A 15,198-nucleotide genomic window follows, 5' to 3' on the forward strand; every position below is an offset into this window, starting at 1 on the left:
AGAAGGCAGGGTTAGCATGGCCGAAATGTGGAAAAGCTTTGTCAGCACGCCACAACAAACAGCAGCACCAGCAGCTCAGATGGAACGTCTTAGCAGGAGGCAGCATTTTACCAACATGGTGGAGCAGTATGTGTGCACACGCCTACATGTAGTGAATGACGGGTCTGCCCCCTTCAACTTCTGGGTCTCCAAATTGGGCACATGGCTTGAGCTTGCCCTTTACGCCTTGGAGGTGCTGGCGTGCCCTGCAGCCAGTGTATTATCTGAACGGGTATTTAGCACGGCTGGGGGCGTTATAACAGACAAGCGCAGCCGCCTGTCCAGAGACAATGTGGACAAGCTCACGTTCATTAAAATGAACCAGGCATGGATCCCACGGGACTTTTCCGTACCTTATGCAGAATAGCAATGGATACCGACCTTACCCACCCATTGTTCCATTTTTGCTCTTTCTCACTCTTTTGGGGTGTACCCTCATTTAAAATTTTTGAAAAGAAGCAGTGTTGGCTACCTCGTCCTCCTCCTCAGGGCCAGATTAATGTAGGGGCTATTGGAGCTGCAGCTCCAGGCCCCTACCTTTTATATAGGCCCCGGGTTGGCCATATTCACTGTTACCGCTCTTCTGTCACTTGTAAACACAGAAGTCTGGCTTCTATGCTCGCTTCCCCAGGCAGCACCCTCAGAACCTCCCCACACAGCGTGAAGGCCGGACAAGGAGGGACAGTTGGCGATGCATGGATGTGTTTATGGGCTTCAGAGACAGCATCCCATGTTGAATTAGGCATGCATGGCTGCACCCTTCCTCCTCTGGGTGCATGGCAAGGCACGGCCCTTAAGGCCCTTCAAAATCCTCAGCACCAAGCCCATGATGCTGTTAATCCGGCCCTGGTCCTCCTCCACCGCCGCTTCCACCTACACCGCCCATAGGTGTGCGCAGCCTATTGCATTAAGGTGTGCACCCCAAAGTTGAAATACACATGCATGTGTTTGCCAGCAGGGAGAGTAATGTATCGGGGCCATGTACCTGTAGGCAAGGAGAAATAGAGCAGAGCAGGTCCCAGGGAGATCTTTCCCATCTCCTCACTGGCAATGCTATGTGCCCTAGGTGATTAGGGTGTGCCCAGGCACACCCAGCACACCCTGTGCGCACGCCTATGTCACCGCCACATCCACCACCACCTCAACCTCCCTCCTACTCCATATGGGCCTCGTCCTTCAGAGATGAAGAAGAACATTGTTTTATTTTTCTGTTTTTTTTTTGTTGTTTCAAGTTATTTCCCTATCCACATTTGTTTGCAGAGCACTTGCCATGCTCTTAATTACGTTTTGCTGCCATTTGCAGCACTCTAGCCCTTTCCTTTGGTGTTTTAGAGCCATTTTAGTGCCTTAAAGTTCGGGTCCCCATTGACTTCAATGGGGTTCGGTGTCCGGGAAAAGTTCGGTAAAAGTCCGGGACACGGACCCGGACTTTTTTTTAAAGTTCGGCCGAACCCGTCGAACACGGACATCTAGGTGTTCGCTCAACCCTAGACTCTAGATCTCTCCTCTGACCTTAACGCATCTGACCACACCAAAATTGGTGTGATAAGATGCTTTCCCAATTTCCCAATGGCACTGTTTATTTCTGGCGAAACAGAAGTCATGAAATGCTCGTAGCTTCCAGTATCTTAGGCCATAGAGATGATTGGAGCCATTCTCATCTCCAATCAGCTCTATGGTTAGATAATTCAACCACCAGCTGCACTCTTGGGTTAACCGGTGGGACAGGAGAGCCCGAGAAAAGCCACGGAAGGCTGCGTAAGGCGGCCGGAGGGAGGGGGAGTCCCCTCCCACTGCATGTAAAAGCAGTCTAGCGGCAAATTATCCAACTGCTGGCTGTAAAAAACGATACCAAGGTGATGCCTAAATCTGCAGGCATCATCCTGGTATAACCACTCAAAGTCCAGCAACGTATCAGTACATTGCTGGTCCTTTTTTGGCATATACTGTAGTGTAGATTTTTTTTTTTTCATTCAGCCTGTGGGCTGAACAACAAAAAGAGAATCTAACAGAAATCACCACAGGAATATTGTGTAGTATTACACACCATTAACCGTCCAACAACCAAACCCATTATTTAATGGTGGGTATACATGACAATATTCCACGTATATCTAAAGGTATTTTAACTGCAGTGGTGAAATCAACCTACCACAGCTGCTGCCAGCAAAGGTATCCATATATGCTGTGCGCAAACTCTGTTTTTGTCAGAATATATAAAATCAGTGTGGCAGCCGACGGGTACCTGCAAGATAAACAGGTTAACAAAAGAATGAAAAACAAAGTACAGTAAAAGTACAGTAGGAAGAGTAGAAGAACATAAAAATAACTGTTACGACAACTGTTTTTGGCTTTTTTATTTTATATTTTTTTGTATTTTTTTTTAACACCTTTTTTTGTGAACTGCAATTTTCAAGCTTAGGGTCTCTCAAAATGTCGATAGCCATCGAACATCTTTCGAGACCCTGTATACCCTACACTAATACTCTACTAGTGTGTGGTAGCGCTCGAAACATTCCCCGATGCAGAGACCAGGTTGGTCAGGACAGGTGGGACTATAATAACGGGTGTCACGCCTAAATCCACGCCTGCTACAGACACAACATCTTCTTTGGAGGCGTCTTTGGGTAGGGGTACTCGGGAGGACATGTGAAAAATGCCTCTCATGCAGCCGGCTCACTGCATCTGGAAGGGGAAGTTGGGCAGGAACACCTCCTGGTTACAGGTAGGCACTGATGATCGCTTCCTGGAATTCTAGGAAGGATCTGGTTCGTCGATACGCCCTAGGTCAAAGGCGTTCAGCATAGCCAATTGGAATAAATAAACAGACACTTTTTTGTACCAGCGTCTTTCTTTACGGGCAACTAAATACGGCGCCAAAAGCTGGTTGTTAAGGTCCACCCCTCCCATATTAAGGTTGTAGTCATGGACACAGAGGGGTTTCTCCATAACACCAGTTGCCGTAGTAATTTGAACCGTCGTGTCTGCGTGAAGGGAGGACAGAACAAAAACATTATGTGTATCCCTACACTTCACTGCAAGCAATTTGTCTGTTTTTAAGCAGGCTCTCTCCCCCGACTAAGATGGGAATTTACAAGCCATTGGGGGAAGCCCCGGCGATTAGGTCGCACGTTGCCACATGCACCAATTTGTAATTCAAGAAAGTGACTAAATAGTGGCACGCTTGTGTAAAAATAGTCCACGTACAAATGGTACCCCTTTCCGGATAAGGGTGACACCAAGTCCCAAACTATCTTACCGCTGCTCCCTATGTAGTCTGGGCAGTTGGGTGGCTCCACAGAGCTATATTTTCCCTCGTAGACCCGGAAACTAACTGTATAGCCTGTGGCCCTGTCACACAGCTTGTACAGTTTGACCCCATATCTGGCAGGCTTGCTGGGGAGGTACTGTTTCATAGCAAGGCGGCCAGTAAACTTAATCAGGGACTCATCAACTCAGACAACTGGTTCGGGGGTAAACAAGGCTGCAAACCGCTGATTGAAGTGGTCTACGAGGGGCCGAATTTTGTGGAGTCGATCATATTCAGGGTCTCCCCGAGGACGTCAGATTTCATTGTCGTTGAAATTCATACAGTAAATTGCAGAATTTGCTCGTATCTCGCCCTGGACATAGAGGCAGAGCACACGAGCATATGGTGAATTGGGCTAGTGGACCAAAATAGCCGCAATTCACTCTTTTTGGTTATGCCCATGTTCAGGGAAAGGCCCAGAAAGATTTTAAAATCGGGAACCGTTAAAGGTTTCCAGCCAGATGGCCTGGCAAGGGGTGAATTTGGGTTGGCGGTGATGAATTGTTGTGCATATAAATTTGATTGATCCACAATAGATCTGAAAAGATCTTCCGTGAAGAACAGCTCATAAAAATTCAGGGGCGTAAAATTGGCTGTTTCCACGTGGATTCCAGGTTGGGCAGTGAATGGGGGAAGTACTGGCACTGTAGTATCAGTGGGTTGCAAATTGGGATATGCCAGTGCATCAGGGAGGGCACTATGGGCTCTACGGGCCTGTCTTCGAATATGCAGTGGCTGCGGGCCACTACTTGTGCTAGCCACCTCACCAGCTTCAACTGCACTTATGGGACTCGCCACATCACCAAGTGTTACTGCGGTGCTGGTTGTTCTAGGTCCAGGGTGTACTAGGCCGCTGGTGCTTGCCAGGCCACCAGAAGGATTAGCGGCACTAGTACCAACACACTGCTCCATGCGAGCACCCTGCGATTCCTGCTCCTCAGCAACTCCAGAATGGGGTCAGGTACGCCTGGTTCTAACAGGAACCCATCCATCATCGGAGCTGCTCTGTCAGGGAGCCGCTGCTCTGTTCAGGTTCGTATACTGACCCTGATTCTGCCAGTGAGGCTTCCCCATCGCTCTTATCTGACATGGTCAGTATACTGTAAGCCTCTGCACTACTGTACCACCGTTTGGTCATTTTATTAACTAAATTTACTGGTACAGTAGTGTGACTCACAGGTAAAAAAAGCACCTGGTTGTCAAGGACTGTTTCAACCGCTACCAAAAAAACTGCTAATGCTAGCAGGGATCAGGCCTGACTCTGCTAATACAGCGGTTTTGTGTGTTTTGTGTTTTTAATCTATTGATTACTACACTTGCCTGGGTGGGGTGGGCTGGGCTGGGCGGAGGGGTTAAACGCAGGTGCTGGCAGGAATCAGTGCTGATCGTGCAAACACCGCATTTTGGGAACCCTAAACTATGGGGACGCTAGTATAGTGTGTATAGTGTGCAATGTGACAGGGGGAATGGGTTAACTGGGGGTGATCAGGGGGGAATCAGGGGGTTAAATCTTTATTAGGGGGTGGCGGGGACCCTAAACCTAAAAGGAACGGCCACAAGCTCTAAACCTGGTCACAAGTCACACTGATACAGGTATATAGGAAACTGTTGTATACTGTATGCAGTGTGTGCTGTGACAGGAGGTGTAGGAGTTAACTGGGAGTGATCAGGGGGTTAAATCTTTATGGTAGGGGGGTTGCGGGACCCTAAACCTCCTTGGGACAAAAACTAACTCACTAGAGCTAACTCAAGTCACAATCACACTAATACAAAATACAGTAAAACACTATATTACCTGTGTATTAGTGTGCAATGTGACAGGGTTGAAGGAGTTAACTAGGGGTGATCAGGGGGGATCAGGCGATTAAATATTTATTGGGGGGGTTGCAGGTATCCTAAGTGTAAAAGGAAGGGCCGCAAGCTCTAAACCTGGTCACAAGTCACACTTATATGGGTATATAGGAAAATGCTATATACTGTATACAGTGTGTGTTGTGACAGGGGTTGTAGGGGTGATCAGGGGGTTAAATCTTTATCTAGGGGGGGTGGCGGGGGCCCTAAATCTCGTTGGGACAGAAACTAACTCGCTAGCATTAACTTAAGTCACAATCACACTAATACAAAATACAGTAAAACATTATATTATGTGTGTAATAGTGTGCAATGTGACAGGGGGGGAGGGGTTAACTGGGGGTGATCAGGGGGGGATCAGGGGGTTAAATCTTTATTGGGGGGGTGGCGGGTATCCTAAGTGTAAAAGGTAGGGCCGCAAGCCCTAAACCTGGTCACAAGTCACACTTACACATTTATATAGGAAACTGCTATATACAGTATACAGTGTGTGTTGTGACAGGGGTGTAGGGGTTAACTAGGGGGAGCGATCGGGGATGAAATGTGCCTATCTAAGTGTGTATGTATGTGCTTGGTGCAGTACTCACAGTTTTAGATCTGCTCTCTCCTCTTGATGAATCCAAAAAGGATCATGGGTGGGGAGAGCAGGTCTTTTCTGTGCCTGTATTTACATTTCAAAGGCACAGAACAGTATCTGATTGGGCCAGACCGATCAAGAGGTCCAGGCCAAAAATCATTGGCCTGGACCTGATGACTGATCGGTTCTGAACCCAATCAGATCATCAGCGGATCAGATCATCAGCGGGGCCGGGGGTGCGCGGGAATGCGCCAGAGCGGCGGGAGCGAGCGACGTAGCAATACGTCGCTTTGCCTGCAGGGAGCTGACTGCCGCAGTATATAGCCGTACAGCAGTCGGAAAGTGGTTAATTTAATGGACAATTGCTTGGTTATGCGATGTTGTACCAAAATAAAATGTACATTATTTTTTTCCCCACAAATAGAGCTTTCTATTGGTGGTATTTGATCACCTGTGCAATTTTAAATTTTCATGTTATAAACAAAAAAAGAGCAATAGTTTTGAAAAAAAATATATATATTTTTCACTTTCTGCTATATGAAATTCTCAAAAAAATAAAATAAAAATATTTTTTTTTAACATTTTAGGCCAATTTGTTTTCTGCAACATATTTTTGTTAAAAAAATGCAATAAGCATATTTTGATTGGTTTGCGCAAAAGTTATCGCGTTTACTAACTACGGGAAAGATTTATGCAATTTTTATTGTTTTTTTTTTTTTTTACTAGTAATGGCGGCAATCTGCAATTTTTTTGGGGGACTGCGACATTGAGGTGGACAGATTGGACCCCTAACTGACATTCTTGACACTTTTGGGGGACCAGTGACATTACTACGGTGATCAGTGCTAAAAATATGCACTGTTACTGTAATAATGACACTGGCAGGGATGGGGTTAACAGTATAGGTGTTCAAGGGGTTAGATGTGACCCTAGGGGAGTGATTCTAACTGTGGGGGGGGGGTGGCTTCTGAGATGACCATAGAGACATGTGATCCTCTATAGAAGGATCACATGAGCTCTGTGATAATTTCAGGGAGAAGGACGGTCGGCTGTGTTTACTGTATTCTCTCTCAGCGGGGAACAATCGCAGGTGTCAGGCGGCAATCGGAGTCGCCTGACACACGCATCAGCTTGCCCGCTTTTGGGGGTGGGAGCGTGCCCCCGATTGGCGCACGCTCGTCCCCCAACTGCCCTCAGGCAAACAACATACCAGTACGTTGTTTTGCCTGTAGGAGCCACTCTGCTGACGTACATATACAGTATGCGGTCGGCAAGTGCATAACATGAGACATTTCTGTTCACGTTTAGTCTTTTAGATATGATATAAATCTTTAGGTCCGGTCAGATTTACACTTTCTTCAACAACATCCTTGTTCTTCCTTTTATGTTTCAAGCAGCTTAACTAGGGGGGGGGGGGTCGAACATCGGCCGGGGCAGTTTGCGAACGTCAGCCGCAAATTTTCGCAAGTTTTTTTTTTTTTTTACAGCAAACATTTTTTATTTTTTTTTTCACAAATCAGCCAGAACTGACAGCAGCCGGTAAATACATGTCAAATACACATAGGGTCCATTCACACATCTATAAAATGGGTCCGCATTCATTCCACAATTTGGCAGAACCTTTACAGACCCATTGATTTTCAATTCCAGTCTGAAAAATTAGGCATTCACAGGATACAGAATTAAGTGTCGGCCATTCCAGGCACCAAAAATGAGCCCACATGCATTTACCTGTCAGCAAAGAACATTGTATTCTGTGGCTGAAGGTACATTAGGCATTCACAGGATAAATAAGTAAGTGTCGGCCAGTATTGGCCCCAAAAATTAGCCCACATGGGTTTACCTGACAGCTAAGAACGTTGTATTCTGTGGCTGAAGGTACATTAGGCATTCACAGGCTAATTAAGTGTCGGCCATTCCAGGCCCCAAAAGTGAGCCCACATGCATTTACCTGACAGCAAAGAATGTTGTATTCTGTGGCTGAAGGTACATTAGGCATTCACAGGATAAATAAATAAGTGTCGGCCAGTATTCGCCCCAAAAATTAGCCCACATGGGTTTACCTGACAGCTAAGAACGTTGTATTCTGTGGCTGAAGGTACATTAGGCATTCACAGGATACAGAAGTAAGTGTCGGCCAGTATTGGCCCAAAAATGAGCCCCCATGGGTTTACTTGACAGCTAAGAACGTAGTATTTGATGGCTGGAGGTACATTAGGCATTCACAGGATACAGAAGTAAGTGTCGGCCTGTATAGGCCCCAAAAAAAAAGCCTACATGGGTTTACCTGACAGCTAAGAACGTAGTATTTGGTGGCTGGAGGTACATTAGGCATTCAAAGGATACAGAAGTAAGTGTCAGCCAGTATTGGCCCCAAAAATTTGCGCACATGGGTTTACCTGACAGCTAAGAATGTTGTATTCTGTGGCTGAAGGTACATTAGGCATTCAAAGGATACAGAAGTAAGTGTCGGCCACTATTGGCCCAAAAATTAGCCCACATGGGTTTACTTGACAGCTAAGAATTTAGTATTTGATGGCTGGAGATACATTAGGCATTCACAGGATACAAATTTTCGCAAGTTTTTTTTTTTTTACAGCAAACATTTTTTATTTTTTTTTCACAAATCAGCCAGAACTGACAGCAGCCGGTAAATACATGTCAAATACATATAGGGTCCATTCACACATCTGTAAAATGGGTCCACATCCATTTCACAATTTGGCAGAACCTTTACAGACCCATTGATTTTCAATTCCAGTCTGAAAAATTAGGCATTCACAGGATACAGAATTAAGTGTCGGCCATTCCAGGCCCCAAAAATGAGCCCACATGCATTTACCTGTCAGCAAAGAACATTGTATTCTGTGGCTGAAGGTACATTAGGCATTCACAGGATAAATAAGTAAGTGTCGGCCAGTATTGGCCCCAAAAATTAGCCCACATGGGTTTACCTGACAGCTAAGAACGTTGTATTCTGTGGCTGAAGGTACATTAGGCATTCACAGGATACAGAAGTAAGTGTCGGCCAGTATTGGCCCAAAAATTAGCCCCCATGGGTTTACTTGACAGCTAAGAACATAGTATTGGATGGCTGGAGGTACATTAGGCATTCACAGGATACAGAAGTAAGCGTCGGCCTGTATAAGCCCCAAAAAAAAGCCTACATGGCTTTACCTGACAGCTAAGAACATAGTATTTGGTGGCTGGAGGTACATTAGGCATTCACAGGATACAGAAGTAAGTGTCAGCCAGTATTGGCCCCAAAAATTAGCCCACATGGGTTTACCTGACAGCTAAGAACGTTGTATTCTGTGGCTGAAGGTACATTAGGCATTCACAGGATACAGAAGTAAGTGTCGGCCAGTATTGGCCCAAAAATGAGCCCCCATGGGTTTACTTAACAGCTAAGAACATAGTATTTGATGGCTGGAGGTACATTAGGCATTCACAGGATACAGAAGTAAGTGTCAGCCTGTATAGGCCCCAAAAAAAAAGCCTACATGGGTTTACCTGACAGCTAAGAACGTAGTATTTGGTGGCTGGAGGTACATTAGGCATTCACAGGATACAGAAGTAAGTGTCAGCCAGTATTGGCCCCAAAAATTTGCGCACATGGGTTTACCTGACAGCTAAGAATGTTGTATTCTGTGGCTGAAGGTACATTAGGCATTCAAAGGATACAGAAGTAAGTGTCGGCCAGTATTGGCCCAAAAATTAGCACACTTGGGTTTACTTGACAGCTAAGAATTTAGTATTTGATGGCTGGAGGTACATTAGGCATTCACAGGATACAGAAGTAAGTGTCGGCCAGTATTGGCCTCAAAAATTAGCCCACATGGGTTTACTTTACAGCTAAGAACGTTGTATTCTGATGCTGAAGGTACATTAGGCATTCACAGGATACAGAAGTAAGTGTCGGCCAGTATTGGCCCCAAAAATTAGCCCACATGGGTTTACCTGACAGCTAAGAACGTTGTATTCTGTGGCTGAAGGTACATTAGGCATTCACAGGATACAGAAGTAAGTGTCGGCCAGTATTGGCCCAAAAATTAGCCCACATGGGTTTACTTGACAGCTAAGAACGTAGTATTTGATGGCTGGAGGTACATTAGGCATTCACAGGATACAGAAGTAAGTGTCGGCCTGTATAGGCCCAAAAAAAAAAAGCCTACATGGGTTTACCTGACAGCTAAGAACGTAGTATTTGGTGGCTGGAGGTACATTAGGCATTCACAGGATACAGAAGTAAGTGTCAGCCAGTATTGGCCCCAAAAATTTCCACACATGGGTTTACCTGACAGCTAAGAATGTTGTATTCTGTGGCTGAAGGTACATTAGGCATTCACAGGATACTGAAGTAAGTGTCGGCCAGTATTGGCCTAAAAAATTAGCCCACATGGGTTTACTTGACAGCTACCCTACCCTACCACCCATGAGTAAGTGTCTGCCTCTTCCTCTGCCTGTCACATTTTAAAATTACCCTGTGACAAAAGTATCTAGAGAACCACAGTATATCTGGAAAAAGGTATATAACACCCCGCTTCAATCTGTGGTATTGGGGGGCCAATCATGACACCAGTTCTACAAATAATTGGCTAGGGAGTTTGGCACTGTGTGTATCAGAGTTAACACAGCAAAAGAGCCAATATTGTTGCAGGACACAAATACACTTGTAAAAGTATACTCAGATAACACCCCACTTAAATATGTGGTATTGGGGGGCCACTGGATTATCACACCAGCGTTGTTCAAAATATTGGCCAGGGAGTTTGGCACTGTGCGTATCAAACTTAACGCAGCAAAAGAGGCAATATTGTTGCAGGACACAAATACACTTGTAAAAGTATACTCAGATAACACCCCACTTCAATCTGTGGTATTGGGGGGCCACAGGTTTATTACACCATTTCTTCAAATAATTGGCCAGTAGCTGTTGTCGCTGTGTGTAGCAGAGTTAACACAGCAAAAGAGGCCAAATTTTTGCAGGACTAAAATACACTTTTAGAAAAGTATACTGTTAAATAACACCCCACTTCAATATGTGGTATTGGGGGGGGGGACTGGTCTATCACACCAGTTGTTCAAAAATTGGCCAGTGAGATTGGCACTGTGTGTAGCAGAGTTAACACAGCAAAAGAGGCAATATTTTTGCAGGACACAAATACACTTGTAAAAGTATACTCAGATAACACCCCACTTCAATATGTCGTATTGGGGGGCCACTGGTCTATCACACCAGTTATAATACATTAAAAGTGCTTTTGTCACTGTTTGTTGTATTGCTGCAGCAACGCTCACCACACCTCTCACAATGCTGCACAGTGCACAATACAAATCCACTATAATATGCTTTCTATAAAGTATATTATACCGTGGATTACACCCCTATATAGTGCACTGCACACCAATACCAAAAAATTGCAGCCCTTTAAATGACTTTTGTGGACATTAACAGAGCGATTTGTGTCATTGTCTGCCGATCTCTAACTGTCCCTAAAGCACAGACTGGATATCTGTTTCTAAACTCAAAAGAGACTGTAGTAGACCTATACTGAAATACCAGCCCTGAAAAGGACTTTTGTGGATCTTAACAGAGCTATTTGTGTCCGGCAATCTCTCCCTCATGAACACAACAGACCTTTCCCTACGCTGACAAAAAGCAGAATGTGAAATGGCCGCCTTCTCTGGTCTATTTATAAGGTAGGGGGCATGTCCATGTGCTGAAATGTTTCAATTGGCTGTCCCGTTTCACCTGACGGCTGTGTCATGGGTCAAAGTTCTCCCCAATTTAAACGAACATGGCCGGCGCGAACTATGCCATGTGTTCGTAAAATTGGCGGGTAGCGAACAAGCAAAATTTGTCGCGAACCGACTGCCGGGCGAACTGCAAAGTCCATCTCTATATTTCAGTGTAAAGTTAAAAAACATTAATAAATAAAACTCTATATAAATAAGGTATACCAGTCTTATTGGATATCTGCCCTTCTGAACATGTGACACAGTCATAGCAGCAGGATTGGTTTGAAGTTCCAGGCTTTATTCTGTATCCGGGCAAACAAGAGTCCACACACTTAGATTCCAGCTTCTAAAATAAGTTAACAAAAAAGAAAATAATAAGTCTCCTTGTGTGAAATAAGATTGGAGATTCAATATTAGTGTGTTGCAAAATGTTACTGTATCTCCTTATCCATTGCACTTTAAAGTGCATGCAAACCCCAAATCTATTTTTCCGTAGGGCTGTCAACATTCTGTGTATAGTCTGGAGATCCTGCCAGGAAGAAGAGTTCTTATTTCAGCTTTAACACTAAGCCACCGCCTCACATTGGAGGAATACTCATGCCAGACTTACAACGCAGATAATATTGAGGCAATTGTTTAGCGTTTTTAGCCAGCTACAGGAAACGCTGCTTCTGGCGTGATCTCAGGGTAAGAAACTGCAAAGCATTCACAAAAAATGAATTGCTTAACATACTGGAAAAAAAAAAAAATCTTAGGTTTACATGCACTTTGAAGTGTAATAAAGAATATTTTTGTAATTGAATGGTGTTAGTCTTCCCCTGTTTATTTTTTATTTTTTAATTTTGAACAGGTATAACAAATTTATTCCAATACAGTATTTAACAGAGCAATAAGGGAGGATATGAGAGTATGGGCTATGTACACTCAAAATAATTTTAGGAAGGACAGAAGACATTCCCTATAGAGAATCACATAGTCCCCCCATGGTAGAGTATGAGTAAGAAACTATCCCTAATAATATTTTACTTTCTTGTTTAATTTCTGTGATATTTATACTTCTATGTGAAGGTCAGATAAGGCTAATATAATATTTAACCACTTTACCTCCGCTCACATGGAGGCTACTGCGGCACTTTGCCACGATCCCATCCAGCGACGTAGACCTACGTCGCTGGACTCCGCCCCTTGTGGGTGGCGCTTGCGCGCCGCCGGAGGCTCGCTCCCGCTGTGTTCATTCACAGCGGGAGTCGGGCCAGGGGTGGAGCAGCGGCGATTGCCGCTGCTCTGCCCCGATCGTCGGGGAATCGAGTGAGGAGATCCACCCGCCTGTGTAAACAGAGCGGGCGGATCTCCATAGTGACAGGGACTGACAGATCGGAGTGTTCAGCATAGCTGGACATCCGGTCTGTCCCTGTCTCACACAGTCACCCCCCCCCCCCACACATCAGTAAGCACCAGGCATACATTAACCCCTCCCTCTCCAATAAAATTAACCCCTTCCCTGCCAGTGTCATTTTTACAGTAACAGTGCATATTTATAGCACTGATTACTGCAGTAATGTCACTGGTACCCCTAAAAGTGTCAAAAATGTCAGTCAAGGGTCCGATCTGTCCGCCACAATGTCGCAGTCCCGCAAAAAAAATCGCAGATCACCGCCATTACGCGTTAAAAAAAAAACACCAAAAATGACATAAATCTTTCCCTTAGTTAGTAAACGCAATAACTTTTGCGCAAACCAATCAAAATACGCTTATTGCGATTTTTTTTACCAAACATAGGTAGCAGAAAACAAATTGGCCAAAAATTTTAAAAAAATTAGATTTTTACATTTTTTTGGGGGGGGAATTTCATATAAAAAAAATTTGAAAAATATTGTTATTTTTTCAAAATAAACGCTCTTTTTTTGTTTATAGCGCAAAAAGTAAAAATCACACAGGTGATCAAATACCACCAAAAGAAAGCTCTGTTTGTGGGAAAAAAGGACGTAAATTTCGTTTGGGTACGGCGTCGCACGACCGCGCAATTGTCAGTTAAAGTCGCACAGTGCCGAATCGCAAAAAGTGGCCTGGACGGAAGACAGCAAAATCCTCTGGTGGTAAAGTGGTTAAAGCAATAAAATGAATGGGTGATGCTCAGAAACGTCATTGCATGACTACAAATTCTGTTGTAAAAAATGTAAAACGAGTGACCAATATCATGAAAAGTGAGTGCCACATGTGCTCCTCCTCACCGTATTATTGTCATCATCCCATGTTATATTGTTGGGGTTGATGTGAAGTTGGTCTTCCTCTTTAGCCCATGGTGTGTATAAACCAACATCAGTATCACGTGTTGTAAAGCGGCTGTTAGACCTCATCCAATTTACTATTTTGTAGTGGAATGGAAATTCACCATTTTCATCAAAGAAGGTCATTCTGTCTGCTGTCTTAAATTGATTTTTTAGTTTTTTCACGTATTTATGCAACTGGAGGACAGAAAAAAAAAAAAACCTCAAACAAGTTAAAGCTGAAGTTTAATTTGTTTATCAACAGATAAATTTTTAAACAAATACAAAGATGACATACTGTATATATATATCCAATTCAAAACAGTGTATACATGTATGGGACAATGCTCGTTTAATAGTAGCATTAAGTACATAAGGTAAACTTATCTAGTGCAACACAGCACTGTAAAATATTTGCCCATGCAACAACAATTGTCATATTTCTGTAAAAGTGATACTAAAGCCTTGTTTTTTTTTTTTTTCTATAAAAATAACAAACATGTTATACTTACCTGCTCTGTGTAATGGTTTAGCACAGAGCAGCCCAGATCCTCCTCTTCTTGGGTTCCACAGCAACGCTCCTGTCCCCTCTCTCTTGTTGAGTGCCCCCTAGAGCAAGCAGCTTGCTATGGGGGCACCTGAGCCAAGCTGCAGCTCCATGTATCCATTTAGACATGGAGCTGTGGTTAGGCCCCGCCCCCTCTCTCTCCTCTTTGAGTAACTGACTTTGATTGACAGCAGCAGGTGCTAATGGCGCCTCTGCTGTGTTCCAGCTAATCAGGAGGGAGAGTCCCGGAGGGCCAAGGCACTCATGAACCTCTCTGGATGAAGCTGGGGCTCAGGTAAGTATTAGGGGGGGGCTGAGGGGCACTTCTGCACACAGAAGTTTTTTTTTTTTTTTAATCTTAACGCATAGAATTCATTAAAATGATTGTAAAATCATTAAAAAAATAAAAAAATAAATATCATATTATACTTAACTGCTCTGTGCAGTTGGTTTTGCACAGAGCGGCCTTAATTCTCCTTTTCTTGGGTCCCTCTTGGCTGCTCCTGGCCCCTCCCTCCTGCTGAATGCCCCCACAGCAAGCATCTTGTTATGAGGTCACCCGTGCTGAGTCACAGCTTCCTTTGTCCATTCAGACATGGAGCCATGACCAGGCCCCACCGTCTCTCTCTCTCCTGATTTGCTGACTGATTTTGATTGACAGCAGCTGGAGCCAATGACACTGCACTGCTGTCTCAGCCATTGAGGAGGGGAGTCTCGGGCAGCTGAGAAACAAATGCAAAATAGCTGGATAAAGATGGGGCTAAGGTAAGTTTTAGGGGGGCTGAGGGGGATTGCTGCACACAGAAGTTTTTTTTTTTTTTTAATGCATAGAATGCATTAAGACAAAAAAACCTTCTGCCTTTAC

The 15,198-nt window shown here is 44.3% G+C and overlaps 2 protein-coding genes across 2 annotated transcripts in view; both read right to left on the reverse strand.

Moving 5' to 3' along the window:
* The window catches only part of LOC309566803 (vomeronasal type-2 receptor 26-like), a gene marked incomplete at both ends in the record, with an annotated part of 356,998 nt that overhangs the window by 275,846 nt on the left and 65,954 nt on the right, over positions 1-15,198 (reverse strand). The window contains 2 exons of the mRNA XM_082272118.1: positions 11,742-11,865; positions 13,751-13,984. Of these exons, the coding sequence (XP_082128244.1) occupies positions 11,742-11,865; positions 13,751-13,984 (358 nt within the window). The remainder of the gene's footprint in view (positions 1-11,741; positions 11,866-13,750; positions 13,985-15,198) is intronic.
* LOC309567099 (vomeronasal type-2 receptor 26-like) overlaps positions 1-15,198 on the reverse strand; it is a gene marked incomplete at its 3' end in the record, with an annotated part of 254,334 nt that overhangs the window by 19,834 nt on the left and 219,302 nt on the right. The window lies entirely within an intron of this gene.

The sequence above is a fragment of the Pelophylax lessonae genome, assembly GCF_965119305.1.
Source record: "Pelophylax lessonae genome assembly, chromosome: 1".
Classification (NCBI taxonomy): Eukaryota; Metazoa; Chordata; class Amphibia; order Anura; family Ranidae; genus Pelophylax; species Pelophylax lessonae.